General features: G+C 36.6%; 2 protein-coding genes across 3 annotated transcripts; one reads left to right on the plus strand and one right to left on the minus strand.

Moving 5' to 3' along the window:
* The first annotated feature begins 9,297 nt into the window (after nucleotides 1–9,297).
* Nucleotides 9,298–11,887, plus strand: LOC110898881 (transcription factor bHLH130). 2 transcript variants are annotated; one of them, XR_004879624.1, is made up of 7 exons: nucleotides 9,298–9,912; nucleotides 10,167–10,324; nucleotides 10,400–10,585; nucleotides 10,715–10,780; nucleotides 10,878–10,946; nucleotides 11,049–11,187; nucleotides 11,360–11,887. XR_004879624.1 is itself a non-coding variant. In XM_022145738.2 (6 exons), exons 1-6 carry the CDS (start codon nucleotides 9,483–9,485, stop codon nucleotides 11,100–11,102), a joined length of 963 nt encoding a protein of 320 aa, XP_022001430.1. In that variant the 5' UTR covers nucleotides 9,303–9,482; the 3' UTR covers nucleotides 11,103–11,887. The 2 variants fall into 2 exon arrangements, 1 of the variants encoding a protein (XP_022001430.1); XM_022145738.2 differs by having other exon boundaries at nucleotides 9,303–9,912; nucleotides 11,049–11,887.
* A 5,183-nt stretch (nucleotides 11,888–17,070) lies between these two features.
* On the minus strand, nucleotides 17,071–17,696 carry LOC118486709 (histone H3.2). Its single transcript, XM_035983368.1, has one exon. The coding sequence runs from the start codon at nucleotides 17,634–17,636 to the stop codon at nucleotides 17,226–17,228; it is 411 nt and encodes a 136-aa protein (XP_035839261.1). The 5' UTR covers nucleotides 17,637–17,696; the 3' UTR covers nucleotides 17,071–17,225.
* Between the last annotated feature and the right edge of the window lie 3,798 nt (nucleotides 17,697–21,494).

Raw genomic sequence — 21,494 nt, forward strand, 5'->3', positions numbered from 1 at the left:
AATAATAATAATAATAATAATAATAATAATAATAATAATAAAATCATGAATGAATTAAATTTTCTTTAGTTGGAACACAAAAGAAAAACATCACCTTACGAATTTTAATTATATTATGAAATTTGTAAAGTAATCAAATGAATTCAGTTAGAAAATATATAAATAATATTTGAACCTAAAAAACGTAAAATAAAAAAAAACTTATCTATAATTATGTCTTATCATTTATCAATTAAGAAATATATAATAATATTTAAACCTAAAGAATACGTAAAGTAAAAAATAAAACTTATTTATAATTACGGCTTATCACTTAACAGTTAGAAAAAATATAAATAATATTTAAACCAAAAAGATATTAACTAAATTACCGAAAAAATATTTAAGCCTAAAGAATACTTACAATAAAAAATAAAACTTATCTATAATTATGGATTATCACTTAACAATTTGGAAATATATAAATATTACTTAAACCTGGCGGAAAAACAATTCTGAGGATGCATAGTAATACGACACGTTTACCCATAAGTTTACTTTATTATATGAGTTAATTACACAGATGGACCCTGTGGTTTATAGCCAGTTTCACCTTTGGGTACTAATTTTTTTTTAACAGGTTTAGGTTTTATGGTTTCAATTTTGTAACACCTTTGGGTACTAACACCAAAATTATCAATATAATGATTAAAATACCCTTCCATTTTTTTTAAATTTTATCAATGTAACACCTTTGGGTACTAACACCTAATTTTATTTAAGTTTAAATAAATTTACAAAATCTATTTTTTTATTTTCATCTTTTATTATATCACAAAGGTGTTACATTAATAAAATTAAAAAGAATAGAAGAGTATTTTAGTTATTATATTGATAATTTTGGTGTTAGTACCCAAAGGTGTTACAAAATTGGAACCATAAAACCTAAACTTGTTAAAAAAAAAGCTAGTACCCAAAGGTGAAACTAGCTATAAACCACATGGTCCATCTGTATAATTAACTCTTATTATATAGTATAGAAGATAGGATACTAACTTGAGCGTTGGAGGGTGGTTCAGAGACTCCGGTCTCTGACCCGTTCTAACGAGCTGTTCATATTATCTTGCAACACCCGCTCGGAGCAGAAAGAGGAAGAGAATACGAAGTGTGCTCCATTTATCTCCTTTAGTGATGCAACAATCGAATTACCCCGGCGGAGGATTTTTGCATCTTCAACTGTCATACCCTTTTATGTGGAGCTACTGAATTTTTTAAGTAATGCTAAATCTTAAAAATAAGAAAACGTATGAACCAATCCATATGGTAAAATTAAACAACCAAGGCCGTGCTAATGACATTCTTTGAGTTTCACTTTCTGTATCATTCTTCAGTCCATATCTTATGTGGCTCCATATTCTTACACCAAATTATTGCACATTTGTAAATACTTATATACATATAACTTATAAGATCCTTAAAACATTTTTTATCAGAATAATATGGGCCAGAGTGAAATGCCTTTTGTGAGTTGGATACTTGGATGCTTGATCACTTTGTCTTTGATGAGCATTTGGTAGCTTGGACTCTACTACGCCCACTTGTAAGAAATATGGATTTATGGGCTGATCCTATTCATGTAAGGCCCATGGTATATGAAACGCACGATTAGTATGTGAACACGTTTGACTAGATGTGCACAAGCCGGGTATTTTTAATAACCGGTTCTGTTTATGGAATCGATTTCAGATTCTTGTTTTAAGAGTTGTAACCAGTTATTGCTATAACCGGTTCGGTTTCGGTTCTTAAGAAACCGGGTATTAAAATACCCTATTTTCGGATTTTCCTATACCCTATTTCTGAGTTTTTTAGTACCATATGTTCAGGTTTTTTTATACTCTATATCGTTTTTATTACTTTGTTTCTCGTCTTTTTGTTTATTATTTTTAAATATGCATTGTACAATGTAAAAAAATTAATATAAATGCACTAACATAAATTTAAAAGATAGATATTTGAATCATGTATCAGGTATAGCCTGATATAATCAGTTCCGATTTCAATTCTTGTCCGGTTTCAGGCATTAATCGGGTATGATCGGTTCTGGTTTCAGGTATTGAGATCAAAATGTATACCCTGTCCTATTTTAACCCTACGGGTAGGGTCGGTTTCAGGTATAGAATACCTGGCTATTAAAAAAACCGATTCCGGATTTTTTTACTGGGTACAACTTTTTTGTGCACCTCTACGTTTGACTGTTTGGAACTTCATTGACAATGTGGATGACTTTTATGTGGAGGCTAAAGTTTGGCAGCATTATTGAGCATAGATTTAACTGCAAACAAAGTATTACTCAGATGCTGAAATCTGACGTCGTGATTAACTGATGAGATATATAATTCTTGTAGCTTGACCGGCGTTCAAGTGTTCAACGGGAGAGAGTGGGTCAGTGTTAGTGGGCCACTTTTATACATTTTGGCCCAGTAAGATATAAATAATCAGCAACATGAGCCCAATGTTGTTTTTTAAGTTGAGAATGGGCCGTTCTAAAATCCACAGTAGAGATCCATACAAGAGGTCTTTTCAAGATAACTACAGTCTACACGCCTATACATTAACCATAACTACACACCTACATGTTAACAATTTTCTTTAGAACAAATGACAAATAATTTAACTAATTTAAATCTGTTATTCAATTACTCTAAGTTGGGCCAACTATATTTTCCTCCATTGATTTTGTACTAAGCTTATAAAATCGTACTTTTTAGAAAGCTATTATGTATTAAGCGATACGAACTATGCAACAAAAAGATTTTGGCATAACGTCCAGGGTGCTACAGAAGTGAAGGTGACACTTTCTTCGCACAAAAAACATCACATAGGATTATAGGAAGGTGATAGGGAATAAGAGCACCCATAACATGGCTTCAAGGATAAACGTGATCGCATACGAGTTTTAAAGATAAACGTGGTGAGTGAGGTCGCGTTTTTATAATTTATAAAGGGTGAAGGGTTGTTTGGAGAGTTTTAAAGGATATTCTTGGTTACGTGAGGAGCTCAAAAAATAGAAGAGGCATCCCCGCTACTCATATATGTTTTATTGAGTAAAAATAGAAGACGAATGATTGTAATTTTTTTACCGTCTTTATTCCTCCTAAATTTATATATTTGTCTAGTATCAGGTTTGAACCCTCAACTTCATAATTAAGAAGGAACCCATTATCCGTACACTTTGGTACCCCTTAGATACAAACAAACCCTTGGTATAGTTTATTTTTTAATATTTAAAAATTGGTGTACCATGAAATCAGCGTGAAGTCACATGCTCACAGTTGCTCTAAAAGCGTACATAAAACTTTTTTTGATTTTCACAGCCATTTGTTATATTTTTTTTCGTAAATTAGAGTTTTTGTCCTTTAGTTATACAACAAATTTCATTTTTCGTCCTTAAACCAAGAAAATAACAAAAAAAAATATACGTTCATCGTCTGTAACAATTTTGACCTCTAACGCATGTTTTAACTTTGTCTTTTAAGTCCAATCATGTGCCTTACACATAACGTCAGTTTAGTCTTTTCGTCCCATTCTTTTTTGTCATTAATAGTTTAAAACCTCAGTGGCAACACGGTATGGAGCAAGCATTTTTTATTTTCATCACCAAATGAAAGGATGAGGTGGCATTCTGTGTTGGCGAATTACTGTTTTACCCCTGATTCACAAGTCGGTGATCAGGGGAGGTTTCCTACACGAGTTAGGTGTCTGGAAAACTAAATTAATTAATCAATTAAGTGTTTGAATTAGTTTGGAATTGTTTAGTGTGTAGTTAGATGATTTATGATAGCTAATTCTAGTAGGATTAGGATGCTTGAGAGAGAAGTAATTAAGTCCTATAAATACTTGATTGTAATCAGTTTTTATGTACAATGATTTTCTGATTAATACAACTTGGGAGTTAAGCCAAAGCTGTTTATCATCTACTCTGTTTACCAATTAAACTTTGAATTGGTATCAGAGCAAGACGAGGGACCTGCAAGAGTTTTGAATCTGCTCACCATCGAATCTTTGAAGATCCGCGAACCAGAGACCGAATTGCCGATCAAGGTGGGTTGAGGTTTCAGGTCTGAAACCGTTACCTGCAGATTGAAGAACAGACCTGCAGCAAGAAGAAAGCGGTTGACTTGTGTCTAAAGGAGTCTGCCGATCTAGGGTTTTGAAGAATTTTCTTCGAACCTGTGCTGTGGCGTTGCTGATCAGAACCTGCGAATTAGAAGCGCTGTCGTATTTTCTTTTCTCTTGATTGTTCGAGACAGGAACAAAAGGGCTGGAACCACAAACAACTATACCCAAATCTCCTATTACTCAGACGTATAATAGGAAAAAATCGAAGTCAAGCATGGTTGATACGACAGAACCTCCGGTAACACCGAAGGAGACGAACCCGTCGTCCTTTCAGTGTCCGATGCTTTCGTCCATTAATTACTCTGTTTGGGCTCTTCGTATGCGAGTCATCTTTAACGTTCATGGAGTTTGGGACGTTATCGAACCGGGTAACGAAGATGCCAAGAAAAACAACATTGCAACCGCGTTGTTATTTCAATCGATTCCTGAAGATCAGATTTTGCAAATTGGTAATCTGAAAACAGCTAAAGAGATGTGGGAAGCGTTGAAAACCCGACACCTGGGAGCCGAACGGGTAAGGGAAGCAAGACTTCAAACACTGATGAACGAGTTTGAAGGATTAAAGATGAAGGACACGGGAACTATTGATGATTTTGCCTTCAAGTTATCAGGGATTGCATCAAAGTCAAGAACATTGGGGCAAGCAATTGAGGAAACGAAGTTGGTCAAGAAATTCTTGACAAGTTTGCCACGAAAATTCATTCAAATCGTTGCTTCGATTGAACAAATGCTGGATTTGAAGACTCTCGGTTTTGAAGATGTAGTTGGACGTCTGAAAGCTTACGAAGAACGAATAAAGGAAGAAGAAACTGCTGAAAATTCAGGTAATTTGATGTTTGCTAAATCTGAATCATCTTCTAACTATCAAAAACGGGAGTCGTCGGGTGCGCGTGGAAAAGGATCTAACTCAAACCGGGGTCGTGGTCGTGGTCGTGGCCGTAATAACAACCAAGATCGTGGTAACCGGGAATCTGCGAGTAAGACTGATGATCAAAAGCAGAAGGGAAAAGGTCGAGATTATTCCAAAATACGGTGCTACAGATGTGACAAGTTCGGTCACTTTGTATCGCACTGCCCTGAACGTCACAAGAAAATTCAAGAACTAAACCAAGCTGAAGCTGAGGGAAATCAGGCGAACGGTGTTGGTGCGTCATTCTTTATGATGCAACAAGAATCAGTTTATTTAAACGAAGAACGAGTGATCCCGGCAAAGTATGAAGCTGATTCGAAAGACAAGGATGTATGGTATTTGGATAATGGCGCGAGCAACCACATGACAGGTAACCGTTCTTATTTTGCTGAATTAAATGAGCGAATATCTGGACGGGTAAAATTTGGGGATGGGTCATGTGTCGAAATCAAAGGAAAGGGATCGATTATCTTTGAAGGGAAATCCGGAGAACAAAAAGTGATGACTGAAATTTATTACATTCCGGATCTCCGAAGTAATGTGATTAGTCTAGGACAAGCAACTGAATCTGGTTGTGATGTCCGGATGAAAGAAAATTACTTAACTATGCATGATAGTGGTGGAAAATTACTAATGAAAGTCACAAGAAATTCAAATCGGCTCTATAAAATCCAACTTAAAGTTGGAAACCCCATATGTTTGCAAGCAAAAATTGATGAAGAACCGTGGTTGTGGCATGCGAGACTTGGCCACATCAATTTCGCTTCCTTGAACGGTATGTACAAGATGGCCGAGGGAGTACCGGTGATTCGTGAAAAAAACCAACTATGCGAGTCATGTATGGTTGGAAAGCAAACAAGACACTCGTTTCCAAAGAAGGCAAAGTTTAGAGCGTCGAAAGTGTTAGAGCTCGTACATGGTGATCTTTGTGGACCGATATCCCCACCAACCTTGACAGGTAACAAATATATCCTTGTTCTTATTGATGATTTCTCACGGTATATGTGGTCTTATCTCTTGAAGCAGAAAAGCGATGCGTTTGTTACAATCAAAAAGTTCAAAGTTATGATTGAAAAACAAACTAGGAAGCCGCTTAAAACATTACGTACCGATAGAGGCGGAGAATTCACCTCACGTGAGTTCAATGAATATTGTGAACAAGAAGGGGTGATGAGACATTTGACGGCTCCATATACACCTCAACAAAACGGTGTTGTGGAACGTCGAAACCGTACGCTAATGGAGATGACGCGATGCATAATGAAGGCAAGGGGTGTTCCTAATTATTTATGGGGAGAAGCCGTCCGTCATGCAAGTTATTTGATAAACCGAACTCCTACACGAGCTTTGGTGGGAGAAACGCCATACGAAAAGTTTAAACGGAAAAAGCCAAATCTCGAACACCTTAAAATATTTGGTTGTTTGGCGTATGAACGGGTTGTGTCAAAACAGTTACAAAAACTTGATGATAGGTCAAACCCGCTAGTACACCTAGGTTCCGAACCGGGTTCTGGAGCGTATCGCCTGTATGATCCAAAAACCCAAAGAATTATTGTGAGTGTGCATGTTGATTTTGATGAAAAAAGGGGCTGGAATTGGAAGGAAGATAATACTGTTGAATGTAAAAATCAAAGAAAACCCGGATTATTTACTGTAATGTGGGGAGATTATGAGGACAATGGACCTGGACCGCATCTGGTCAGCCTAGAATCATCAGACCAGTCTGTGACAAGTAGCAGTTCAGGAGAACCCAGGGGCTCGTCGCTTGAAAATGATGCGACAACTCTTACTTATGGGTCAAGTGACACCGAGACCAGCTCTAGTGTTCAAACCAGCTCAGCTACACCCATCGACCAGTCAACTTCCGAGGCCCAATCCAGTTTTGAATGTCGAACCAGATCTGACCCAGAAAATCAATTGTTCACAGCAGGTTCAGCACAAGCAAGCCAAGAAAATGCTGAAAGTATTGTGCGAAAATCGACTCGAATTTCTGTATTGCCAACAAAGCTAAAGGATTACGAGTTGAATATGGCGTATGAAGAACTATTGCTTTCAATAAACGAAGAACCAAAGAGTTTTGTTGAAGCAAAAGTCTCACCAGACTGGATGAAGGCAATGAAGGCAGAAATTGATTCAATTGAGAAAAATAAAACGTGGGTTTTAACCGATTTACCGAAAGGGGCGAAACCTATTGGTTTAAAATGGGTTTTTAAAGTCAAAAGAAATGCGGACGGTTCAGTAAATAAATACAAAGCAAGGTTAGTTGCAAAGGGTTACGTACAACAACCCGGAATTGATTACGATGAAGTTTTCGCACCGGTGACTCGCCTCGAGACGATTCGGCTACTGATTGCACTTGCAGCTGCGAATGGGTGGAAAATTCATCATCTCGATGTGAAAACGGCTTTTCTACACGGTGATTTGAAAGAAGATGTTTACGTGTGTCAGCCTGAAGGATTCGAGAAATCAAAACAAAAGAATAAAGTCTATAAATTATCGAAAGCTTTGTACGGGTTAAAACAAGCACCACGAGCGTGGAATACGAAGCTCGATGGTGTTCTGAAGAAGATGGGGTTTCATCGTTGCTTACAAGAAAAGGCGGTGTATCGAAAGGCGGTTGGGAATCAATTTCTAATTGTTGCTGTTTATGTTGATGATCTTTTTGTGACAGGAACTAACACGACGTTTATCACCGAGTTCAAAAATATGATGGCACAACAATTTGAGATGACGGACCTTGGAAAGTTAACGTATTATCTAGGGATCGAAGTTTCTCAAACCGAAGATGGCATAAAAATTAAACAAGAAAGCTATGCCTTGAAGATTCTGAAGGAAGCCGGTATGCAGTCATGTAACCCGACTTTATGTCCAATAGAACCTGGGCTGAAGTTGTCAAAGAATGATGATGAACCGGAAGTAAATGCTACAGAATTTCGGAAGATAGTCGGATGCCTTCGATACCTCTTACACACCCGACCCGATTTGGCGTATTCAGTTGGGGTGGTAAGCCGTTATATGCAGAACCCGAAAGAAACTCATGCGCATGCAATCAAACACATATTACGGTACTTACGTGGCACTATTTCTCTTGGGATAAAGTACAAGAGAGGTGAAAACTTGAAGTTGGTGGGTTATAGTGACAGCAGTCATAACGTTGATAAAGATGATGGCAAAAGCACTACTGGTCACATATTTTATCTTGGTACTTCACCTATAACATGGTGTTCTCAAAAGCAAGTTACCGTGGCACTTTCTTCATGCGAAGCAGAATTTATGGCGGCTACTGCAGCTGCGTGTCAAGCAATCTGGCTTCGAGAGTTACTTGCAGAACTGACGGGGTGGGAGAAACAGAAAGTTGTAATTCGTGTAGACAACAAATCAGCAATTGCATTGTCTAAAAATCCCGTGTTCCATGGTAGAAGCAAGCATATACATACAAGGTATCACTTTATTCGTGAATGTGTTGAAAACGAACAAGTGATTGTCGAGTATGTACCTGGTGAAGAACAAAGAGCAGACCCGTTGACTAAAGCGCTAGCGAGGATCAGGTTTCGTGAGATGAGGACGTTACTTGGTATGGAAGACCTACCGTATGCGAAACAGAAATTCGGGGGGTGATTGTTGGCGAATTACTGTTTTACCCCTGATTCACAAGTCGGTGATCAGGGGAGGTTTCCTACACGAGTTAGGTGTCTGGAAAACTAAATTAATTAATCAATTAAGTGTTTGAATTAGTTTGGAATTGTTTAGTGTGTAGTTAGATGATTTATGATAGCTAATTCTAGTAGGATTAGGATGCTTGAGAGAGAAGTAATTAAGTCCTATAAATACTTGATTGTAATCAGTTTTTATGTACAATGATTTTCTGATTAATACAACTTGGGAGTTAAGCCAAAGCTGTTTATCATCTACTCTGTTTACCAATTAAACTTTGATTCTGGTACTGAAAGCAATACCACACTGGGTGTTGCAGTATCTTTAGTTGTCGAGAAAGGAGGTTTGTGTTTCACCTATCATCTTGTTGTCGTTGTGGGATAACTGTTATTGTTTTTCTTATAAGTTAAAAATTATTGTTTTTCTTATAAAAATGGTATAACAAGATAACCTAATTCATATTTATAACTTTTGTAAACTATAAAAAATAAATAAATAAATAATAATGAGGTGGCAATAGTGGACAGAAAATGTGAAAGCAGCTTTTCTTTCAATTGGCTGCAACGCACTCACTCACACCAACAAATTTGGAAAAAGGCAAAATCTAAAAATGGCTGCTTTCTTCTTCTCCTTCTTTAAACTTCCATTTGACATTTCACTTATCCTCTGCCTTTCTTCTTCTTCTTAATTAAACGTAAATTCATTTCCTCTTTTTTTTTTCTCCAAAAACCCAATTCCATTATTTATTCATAGACCTGTAATGGATTCAGATATCCACCACCACCATCACAATAATCATAATAATAATAATAATAATAATAATCAGCAGCAGCAGCAAGAAAACATGAACTCTGGTTTGACCCGATACAGATCAGCACCCAGTTCCTACTTCTCGAATCTGATCAACAGTGGTGTGTATACAGACGAAGATCTTGACCCGTTTTTCACCACCCGGATTTCAAGCACTGAAATGTCGAGATTCATGTCCACTGATGACGTAAGCCCTGAATTTATGAAGCCAGAACATGTGAATTTCTCGCAACAGATACTGTATCAAAATAATAACAACTCGGTTGTTACGAGCTCAAGCTCAAGCTCCACTGTCGTTGATCGGTTAACAGCGACGAATCTTGTTCGTCAAAGTAGTTCGCCAGCTGGATTTTTCGAAAACATTAATACTACTGACAATGGTAGTTAGTTAGTTAGTTTCTGTTCATGAGAATTTAAGGGGGTGTTTCGGATTGAGTTTGGAGATCACTTATTATCTTTCTTTTTTTTTTTTTTTTTTTTTTTGAGGGAATAAGTCATTTGTTAAAGCTACAAATCCTGGCTTTTGTAAATGAGTTATTAGCTTTTTCAAAAAACTAATAAGTCAATAAGTCATTTCAAAACTCAATCCCAAACAATTTTAGACAGTGTGTGTAATGGCTTATTTATTTTTTAGGTTACCCTATGATGAGATCAATGGAACAATTTCGACTACTGTCACGTATCCCTGAACACGAGGGAAAAAACAACTACCCTGGTGGTTCTTGGGACGATTCGCCAATGTTGACTGATGGATTGTTTCTCAACGAATTTGAAGAAAATCAAGAGAAATTGGTGATTTTTGATATTGTTAAAGTGCATCTTAATTATGTTAATTTTGGGCTGATGGTTGATTTTGTTGATGAACAGAATGATCAAGGGAGAATAACTCAAGCAACTCATGCTCCCACTGGGTTGACTCATCAGCTGAGTTTGCCAACGAGTTCAACTGAGTTGTCTGTGAAGGAGAAACTAATGCATTTTCAAGATAATGTGCCACTAAGGAGCAGGGCTAAAAGGGGTTGTGCCACTCATCCAAGAAGCATTGCTGAAAGGGTATAACCGTATAACATTTTTTTTTAACTACCATATAACTTTGTTTTTGTTTTCTATGTATGTGTCGATCATTTGGAACGTGTACCTAACGACAAAGATAAAAGGATGTTTTTTTGTGAACATGTGTAGGTCAGGCGGACACGGATAAGTGAAAGAATGAGGAAGCTGCAAGATCTTGTCCCAAATATGGAAAAGGTATGATCATTGTTGTTTCAATTAATATCTTTTCATAGTATCAACTAAGACTGTATCACGATATTTATGCCTTGGTGTTTTTGATGTTTAATCGAAGCAAACGAGCACGGCAGACATGTTGGATTTGGCTGTTGAGTATATCAAAGAACTTCAGAATCAAGTTGAGGTATATATGCCTTGCCTTCTAAAAATAAATATCACTAATATATGAACTATCGCGTTTATAATATCGTATTATGTCTTAACGTATTGTGTGTTTCCGTCACAGGCTCTTTCAGACTGTCAACGAAAGTGCACATGTCCACATAAGCTGAAGTCGTAACACAAGTTTAAGCATAGTTATTTCTCACTTTTGTATATAATATATATAAATTCAAGTAATCGAAGAAATAGAAGATTCTTGTTTGGTAATTTAATTAACTCCATTTGTTATGTAACATTTAGCATATTCTTAATTCTCTAGTCATTCTAAACAACATGGAATACTTGCAATTAGGAGTGGTGTTATGTGAAACAAGAATACAAGATAAACTTATGTTGTTAGGTTGATTTGTTCTGAAAGCTGATTGTTCTTGACAGCACAAGACAATGATGTGATAAGTGGAGGATCTAGGATACATATTCGGTGAAGCCCAAGTTTAGTTGAGACGGAAAAGGAGTGGGTCAAGTAGGTTGTGTAACAAGTGTGTAAAAGAATCTCTTTTGTCGCACTGCTACAACGATCTTTTTCTCAGTTACAAGACAACCCCGCTAGAACTTACAAAAGAATCTCCTTTCTCGCAGCAGCGATGAATGAGATTCTTCTGGTTCAAAGTGGTCTCTACACTCATGTTGGGTCATTTTCGAGTTGGGAACGGGGATGCAGGGCATAAGTGTGTACATATACATGTATATTTGTCTACGCGTATAATACATAGTTGTATATATAGAGGTAGATATGTATAATTGTAGAGAGAAGCAGGGGATAAGAGATCAAGTGAATCCCTTTAAAAAAAAAGTGTTAGCTTTCATTTTAGAGAGGGGAGTGACCCTAGTGAACTTCTATAGCGGTTTAGGACACAAATATACTTTTATAGCCATGAAAATTAATTACTAAATTTGCTATTAGTTTTCTTGTGATTTGTCATAATTCCCTTTTGAAAAAAAAATCATCATGATCTTGACGGAAAAAAAAAAAAAAAGAAAGTGGACCTAAAGTATTGTACTTCTGATTTTTTAGGATTTTCATGAGTATAAAAGTTATATGTATCTTTCGTTATAATAGAGGTATGATATGTTTATGAAAGTGGTTACATTTCTAACTATCTCTTACCGTTTGGGGTGGGATTTTCATCCCGACCAGATATCAAAGGTATTTGTTCTTCCATGATTTCGGTATGGTATTTTGCGGCACCGATACCGACCAGACATCATAGTTATGGTATTCGTTTAGAGGTGAGCTCAATTTCGATCTTGGTGATTTACTGTTTAATTCGGTCCAAAACAAGTACCAATCCTATTCCTATTTATCGTAACCATATTTGTCTTATTTAAAATATAAGGTAGATTAACGATATAAAAATATAAGGTAGATTAACGATATAAAAAGCTTTTTAAAAATCATGGACCTCACTACACACCATGTAAATTTGGGCGTGGGTGTGATGATGAAAACATGAAAAGAGCAATTATGGCTATTCAAAAAAAAACTATCATCTATTTAGGGTAGGAAACAAGGACAATTATGGTTCTTGATTGTGGTGTTTAATTTCTAGTTTTAGGAATATGATTTGTGACAAGGGGGTGAATTAAATCCGTTGATTAATTGTAGGCATTTGTCATGTTGTGATGGAGAAAGGTAGGTTCCCTGTCCTTGAAGGAAGGGGATAGAGATAGGAGGGCACAAACACAAGTTGGGCCTAGCAATAGTGACTTCCACTCCACCCCTTGTCAATGTTTTTGAAGTGAATGGGCACTTTTTCTTGTCCTTTAAGGAATTTTTGTCAACAAAACATTGTGATGTGATGATTTAAGTTTTGTAGCTATGTGCAGTGGCGAAGCTTGACCTGAATGACGGGGGGTCGAAAATGTATATACCCAAGTTTTTTGGGAAATTGATACGTAATGTGGGGTGTGCATAGTTCGATTTAGGTCGCTTTTGGTTCAAAACCATAATAACCGATCGGTTGTGGCGGTTTCGATTAAGCGATTTTGAATGTTATAGTGAGTCGGTTATGGGTCCGGTTCGATTTTGGTGGGTATGGAAACCTTGTTAACCATAACCGGCCCACTATTATCCGTTTTCAGAGAATCATAAAACCGACCCACCGGTTTTTGGTACAAGTCAGTTATATTGGTTCGGTTTCAACGGTTAATTCGGTTATGGGTCGGTTAATTAGGTTTTATGCACACACCTAAGTCGTAATGTGTGTATTAAAATGTGATTAGTTGTAAAGTTACTGGTATTGAGTACACAATAATAGTTGAGGTTAATTGGGTATGGCACAGGGTGGGTTCAATAACATGTTAGATTTTAATTTATCTTTTTTTAATATACTAAACTATATAATAATCGTTATAAGGATACATGCAGTTGTTTACTAAAACATAAACACGTGAGAATATCTTGTTATACTGGTATTTTAATCTTCTAGTAAATACTTTAGTCCGATGAATTATTGGTTTTACACTTTTACCGTTTTAGACTTTAGCATAGCGTAAAGCAATAAAAACATAAGTCCGGTTTAATTAATTTATTACTAATTTATTTTGTAGTTCATAAACGTATAAAAAAGGCCAATTGGATTTTAACACCTCTAACTTTGAAGAGTTGGCCGATAACACCCGCAACTAACACTTTGATCTGTGACACCCCAAACTTTTAATTTTGTTTGTCATTTCACCACTCAGTTAAAAAATGACTAACTGAGTTAGTCTTCCATCCTACATGGCATCCTACGTGGACTATAATTGCAGATGTGGCACATTCATGGTATAAAAGCCATCTTCTTCTTCGATTTTAACCCTGCACAAACAATGGAAATCCTAAATTGCTCATACACATGAATCGACCCAAATCCAAACCCTAATTTGCTCCCTAATTTGCTCATCACGAGATCAGAGCAAACCTTCAACTTATTGGTGCAAAGACATGTCTACTTCTTCCAACTCTTCATGTAATACCAACCGAATCCCTAAAATATTCAAGGTGGACATGGATGGGAAGTTGTATTGTCATCACGAGATCAGAGCTGTTATTCGCGTAGCAGGAAGGAGAAGTGTTCGATGTGGTGCTGAATTTTACGGTTGCTCACAATGGCCGGTAAGTCCTGTGTATCCATGTATTGAATTTAACTTGTTTTTGAACTCACAACATGATGTTGGTTTGTAGCGAGACGACTGCAAGTTCTTTATGTGGAAAAAAGATTTCGACAAATTATTCGAAGTTCATTCAACTTGCAGCTCAAGTGCAGTTACAAGAAGTGATACTGTGACCGGGAATGAATATAATTTACAAGAAGTTCATTCGACATGATGTTGTGACCTCTTTCCAAGTCAACTGTAACATCATCAACATCTCTAACTTGAAAAACCTGATAAGATGAGGGGTATACCTCACACCTAAAGGCTGCATCTTTTGAGAAATCAAGTTTCTCCTAGATATTGGGGGCAAATGAGCACATCTTTGGCTTCCATTTCAGTTCTTTTGATGACTAACCTACTCATGATTTGAACCCTAATGTCCTCTAGCATGTATATAATATGCTTTGACCTTGCAGTTATGATATAGCCATTAAATGTTTCTACCATGTTGTTTACTATGACATCACATTTAGTGTGAGTTTTCAAGTAGCACCTGTTAAATGCTTTGGGATCCTGCTTTAAGATTGCCTCTACTGCATCCTGGTTTATGGCCCTCATTTCATCAATGGCTTGGAGGTAATCAGGTTCACAGTATCACTTCTTGTAACTGCACTTGAGCTGCAAGTTGAATGAACTTCGAATAATTTGTCGAAATCTTTTTTCCACATAAAGAACTTGCAGTCGTCTCGCTACAAACCAACATCATGTCGTCAGTTCAAAAACAAGTTGAATTCAATACATGGATACACAGGACTTACCGGCCATTGTGAGCAACTGTAAAATTCAGCACCACATCGAACACTTCTCCTTCCTACTACGATAATAACAGCTCTGATCTCGTGATGACAATACAACTTCCCATCCATGTCCACCTTGAATATTTTAGGGATTCGGTTGGTATTACATGAAGAGTTGGAAGAACTAGACATGTCTTTGCACCAATAAGTTGAAGGTTTGCTCTGATCTGGTGATGAGCAAATTAGGGAGCAAATTAGGGTTTGGATTTGGGTCGATTCATGCGTATGAGCAATTTAGGGTTTCCCTTGTTTGTGCAGGGTTAAAATCGAAGAAGAAGATGGCTTTTATACCATGAATGTGCCATATCTGCAATTATAGTCCACGTAGGATGCCATGTAGGATGGAAGACTAACTCAGTTAGTCATTTTTTAACTGAGTGGTGAAATGACAAACAAAATTAAAAGTTTGGGGTGTCACGGATCAAAGTGTTAGTTGCGGGTGTTATCGGCCAACTCTTCAAAGTTAGAGATGTTAAAATCCAATTGGCCTATAAAAAACCCCAACCTGATGATTCACCAATTTGTTTTAGGCTTCATAAAGACCCAGGTCAAAATACAAGCCTAAACCAGGAAAATAGACTAAAGCTTAATTTGAGATAAACGATAAGGGGTGTTACAAAAGTTCGTTTAGCATAGGTTCAGTTAAGAAAACATACCAACATGTCTTGTTCACTAATTTCTACCTTCGATAATATATTAGGTTCATTTAAAAACAATATAATAAATAAAAAAAATAAAACAATTGTTAAGACACGTATCGTTAAATGGTTTTTTTAAACGGTAATGATTATTTACACAAGTAAACCTAATTTAAATTCTTATGTTAGAATATCGTGACCATTCAGTGTGGCTGACTCGCAGGCGTGGAACACCGCCGCACGCGGCGTGAGGAGGTCCGGAGTGAGGCTGAGCAGCACGGCATGAAGAGGGGGAGTTGGGTGGGGCCCATGCCCATCAACCAATCAAGGATTTCTTTTCTTTTTTTTTTTTTACTTTTTCAGATTTTAATATTGTTTTTAGTATGACATGAAAACTTATGAAATGAAAGCAGGTAGAGTGAAAAAGCATGAGTTACTTTATGATATGTCGATGACGTCGAGTAAAGAAAAATGAAACAATAGTGGGTAGCAAAGCTGCTTGGCCACCTCAAGTGTTGATACACTTGTGGGCTGCCTTGACGTGTTCATGGGCTGATGAGTGGGCTCAAGATTAGAAGCTGGTGAAGAGCCCGAGTTTATAAACGGGTTTAGATCGGGTCAACGGGACATAAAAAGGTCTAGCTGATTAAGTTTCAGTCATTCAGTTCAATTTTCTTGTTTTCAAGTCGTACCTGTTCTATGAGAATTGTGCTAATCTGGTATATAATAGTTTTGGTTTTAATGTCATATACCAGAGGGTTTGTCTTTAATAGACTAGGGTTTGCTATCCAGAAAGGGGTAGCGGCACAGCTTGTTACTCACTTACCTGCAATATTGATGTAAGTTGCTTTGTTTGAATAAAATGAGATCTCATTTATGTTTTAAAAAAAATGTCATATTGATAATAATCTTTTAGGTGTTCATTATATCATACAAATTTTTCTTATTAGCCTTTCACAACAATATTACTTTGCATGTTACAGATGATACACTGTTTATTAAGTTTCACTTAGACCATGTGTAGCGCGTTGTTTTTTTTTTTAAATTCAAAAAAAACGTCCGAAAACGCCCAACGCACCATTACATGGGGCGTTATATTTAAAAATTTTTGAAAAAAATGGTGAACGGCGTTTTATATAAAACGCTCAAGAACTCTGCCATGTTTGACTTGAAGGGGCATGTGGCCAATGGGATGTCTCCATTGTTTGACTAGCCTGTTTGCTTTATTTATTTTTTTTTTTTTCAAATGATTGAATAGGGTTATTGGCATAATGCCCCACTACGCCACTTTTGCTATAATGCCCCAACGCTGACTAAAATGTCACGTGTCGGATAATGCCCCAAGGTAGGGGCATTATACAAACTTACCACTACACATCATGGTCTTATAAGGTTTAAATTCAGAACATAAATTTTACTATCCAATAATTCCCAAATCACGACACCAAAAACCGAATTAGAACACAATTAGGTATTGTCACAGCCCCAAATCAACAATGTAACACCAAAAAACTAACAATTAACATAAAACTTCATTAAAACCAATAAGACAACGATCGTTTGTCCACAAACATACGAAATTACAAACCCTAAAATAAGATCTAACAGCTACTTCAACATACGGTAACCAGTACCACAAAATGTATTAATTAAACAAAAACCATAACCCTAAGCCCTTTCCCCACGAATCCTCCTCGCAAGCTGCATATCTTTCGGCATGATGGTAACCCTCTTGGCATGAATCGCACACAAATTAGTGTCCTCAAACAGCCCAACCAAATAAGCCTCAGCAGCCTCCTGAAGAGCAGCAACAGCAGAGCTCTGGAACCGCAAATCAGTTTTGAAATCCTGAGCGATTTCTCTCACCAGCCTCTGAAACGGAAGCTTCCTGATCAACAACTCAGTGCTCTTCTGGTACTTCCTGATCTCCCTCAACGCAACGGTTCCGGGCCTGAACCTGTGTGGCTTCTTCACTCCTCCGGTGGCTGGAGCAGATTTTCTAGCGGCCTTTGTTGCCAGTTGTTTTCTTGGAGCCTTTCCTCCGGTTGATTTTCTGGCGGTTTGTTTGGTACGAGCCATTTGGTTGGTGAGGGTGTGAAAGCTGATTTGTTGAAAGATTTGAAAGGTTTTGATGGTGGATTGTGATGGTGGTTGTGTGGGTTTTTTATAGGGGGGTTTTTGGTGAGCGGGAGATTTTTGAGTTTTTTGGTTTGGTGTGTTTTTTTATGAAGTGAGGTGGGCTGTTAGATTGAAGTGGGATCGAACGGTCAGGAGTAAAATGACGCGGATTGAAATCCGGATCCAGCTTTTGTAGTTATTTTTAATTTAATTTACTTAATTAATATTATGCGAGGCTTTTATCCTTTTATTGTTTTTGCCTTTTTGGACTTATTAATTTTTGTTCTCTGATAATGTGATATATACAGAATAAACTAAACTACAAATTTGTTGTATGCATCATCACTGTAATATTAATGAAAGTATGGGTGCGAAATTCGGATACGGTATAAACCTAACATGAAATTTGCAAGTTTAGTTTTAGTCTAAACGTATTTGGGTCAGTTCTATGTTGAATTTGTGATTCCGTTTAGATAAACAGGTCACGGTCTAGCACTCGTTCACTAAGCTAGCCATCCACTCTCATTTTGGACCTATGCCTTTCAAACCGCGACTTATCTCGTAAATCATTTACGCACTTCAGTTCTTGACTCACAAAACCCTTACCAACTACTTTATAACAAGCCACTAACATACTCAAAGCCTAAACCATTTGGATGGTTGTGTTATCCTTGGCTCCACCCGTATGCCAAAAAAAGAAAGCTCCATCCCCGTTTTGAAAAAATGTATCTATTTGGGTAACTCTCCTTCCAAATCGGCCTACAAGTGCTATGACCATCGTCTCCATCATTCCCGTCATATGGAATTTGTAGAAAACATTTTTCCTCACAAAATGTCTATCACCACCTCACCTGCCATTCACACCGTTTATACATTACATTCCCTTCAACACCGCCAGTCCCACCTCTTTATGTAACCATAAATGATAGGTTGGCAAATTTGTTTTCCCACCTATTTAAGGATCATATTCAACAGTATGTCGCATTTTTAGACCTCCAGACGACTCTAGGGATATTTTTTAGGCAAATTACAGTCGGAGAAGGTGATTGGATCAAAGATTTGAGTTAACCGTTACGACATGCCTATTTTTATCCACGTCTCGTTGAAAAATTGCTCCCGAAACCTTGTTGTGAGTAGTAATACACAAGCAATCTAAGCGCAAACGTAAATGTTACCAAAGTGATTTCACATTTAGTTTTTTTTAAATAAATAAGCACCGTATTCGTTACTGTAATAATATAATGTTTTATAGAGTTCTAAATACACCGATGCGACATGCTTATTTTATGCACGTATAAATTTTGATGAAAATGTAGTTTTATTCACAATAAAGTATTATTTAATCGTAAACCATAGTGAGTGCCGGTATGATACTGACACCGTGACTAACCGAGCTTATGCCATCTACTGAAACATCGGTAATACCAAAACCCTTCCTTGCATTCGTTTTTTTTATGATTTTCGATCGATGTAAAATACGTGTCGACATTCTTTCCGGGCTTATCACGACTTTATTTATGTTTTCTCTCTCGGTTGTTATATCGAGCGTCAATATTATCTCATGCTTTTGATTCCATATTGGACTATTGGTTGTGTATAAAATGTTGGTTTAGTTACTATTGGTTGTGTATAAAATGTTGGTTTAGTTAATGTGACATATGTAATTGAATTTTGATGAAAAAGGGTAAAATAGTAATTTAATAAGAGTGATTTAAATGAAAATGAGAAATGTGTAATATACATGAATTAGGATGGAGAAATATGTAACTGAATTTTATGATTGGGGAATATGTAATAAGCCCTCACAGACTGCAGGGAGTGGGCGTGGGTTGGGAACTCCTGCCCGAAACACCGCCCCGAGGTGGTCTTCGGTTTGGCGTGGGGGATTTTTCAAAGAGGACGTGGCAGGTGGGGATTGATGGGTTCAAAAAATTGACCGTTGGGGGATTGTGTCGTTCAACCTTGGTTTTAAAAAGCGAAAAGCACACTAAAGCGACAAGGTCTAAAACCGAGGCGCAAAGCGTAAAAGCGCAGGACTTTTCGTACGCAAAGCTCAAGGTATTAATATAATATTTTTTAGTTAATTACATATAATATTTACTATAATGTTAATATTTTAACACCTAAAATTTAGATAATTAAAAGATACATACCATTAAATTTAAATATTTTCTCTATTTGCTGCATAAAAGCCATATATACAACCTAAGAAGCACTAATCTTCATGATGCACTTAAGAAATTAGAAAAAGAAACAAATAAACATATTAGACAAAGTTTGAGATCAAAACTAATAAAAACTTAAACATTGAGTATGAAAAATGTAATTTAGTAAAAAGGAAAATCAGAAAGATACATAACCCTAGTATCTCCATTTACCTCATCGCATTTAACCCTAATATCCAGCCGTCACACAAAATCCGCTTCATCTCTTCATATCTTCCCCATCGTTGCTACTTCTGCTCATCTCTATCGCATATCTTCATCTTCTATATAGGTAAGCTTTATTTTCTTCTTATTCTTGCATAAATTTCTAAGCATAAAGGTTTAATTTTAACTCCCGTACATGAATCGCTCGCTTCTCATATCACCTTTCTACCAGAAAAGCGTCAAAGGCGCACGCTTTATGTACAACCCTCGCCTTATGTAACACAAGGCACAACAACTTGCGACTGAGGTCATTTTGCGCCTAGGCGCACTTTTTTAAACCAAGCGTTCAACGACTGCTTCATTTAAAAAAAAAAGTAAAAAAATTAAATAACCCACTAAATATATAAAACCCACCCCCACAAAAACAATCTCTACTCCATACTTTTTTAAATTAGTTATAGTTTTATAAAAAAAAATGTATCCACACAATCAAGGGTTTACCCCAAACCAACCGCCTCAAAGGTTTAACCCAAATCCACCGCCTCAAACCACTCCAACTCATATTTATTCGTCGTTTCCGGAACTAGCGGGGTTCGCATCGTATATTGGTGGACGGCTATTTACAAATGGATGTGATGTATATTTTTAGTTGATGTAATATTTTTATTTAATATGATATGTTTTTTAGTTTAATTTTCAATGTATTTTATTTAGTTTTTATAATTTAAATTCATTTATTTATTTAAAAGGAAAAAAGAAAAAAAAAACAAAAATAATATCACGTGTCAACTCATGTCTCTCCACTCTCTCTTTTTTGGACTTGAGTTGTGGAGCCCACAATGCCTACGTGGATATCATATGATGACCCATGCCTATAACCCAAGCCCTCCACTCCCTTTAGGGTATGTTTGGCGAAAGTAGGTGGTGGTTGAAAGCTGGTAGCTGGGGGCTGGAAGCTGGTAACTAGTAGCTGTAGCTTTTTAGATATATTTGATGTTTGGCAAAGTAGTTGGAGATTTTAATAAAATGTATAAAATGACCAAATGGACATAACTAAAAAATAAAAAAGTTTGTGCATTAAAAAGTTCATTATATTTAGATGTTAAAATAGTCATTTTTTCCCTAAAAAGTTGTAGCTCATTCTAAACGCTACTAGTATCAGCGTTTAACCAAAAGTTTTAAGCTACTAACCTAAAAGTTTTAAGCTCGTTTAACCAAACAAAGTTTTTTGTTGAGTATGAGCTTTTTCTTAAAAGCTTAAAGTTAGAAGCTTCTAAAATCTCCTAAAAGCTTCATACCAAACATACCCTTAGGGGACGTTTGGTTCGTGCGATGATTTGGAATTGGAATTTGTATAGGAAATAGAATTTGAAGGAATTACATTTGGAATTTAAACATTCCAATTGGAATTGGAAATTGTTGGAATTGGAATGTAACGCCCAACGTCCCT

This window comes from Helianthus annuus, chromosome 14 (genome assembly GCF_002127325.2).
Source record: "Helianthus annuus cultivar XRQ/B chromosome 14, HanXRQr2.0-SUNRISE, whole genome shotgun sequence".
In the NCBI taxonomy this organism is placed as follows: Eukaryota; Viridiplantae; Streptophyta; class Magnoliopsida; order Asterales; family Asteraceae; genus Helianthus; species Helianthus annuus.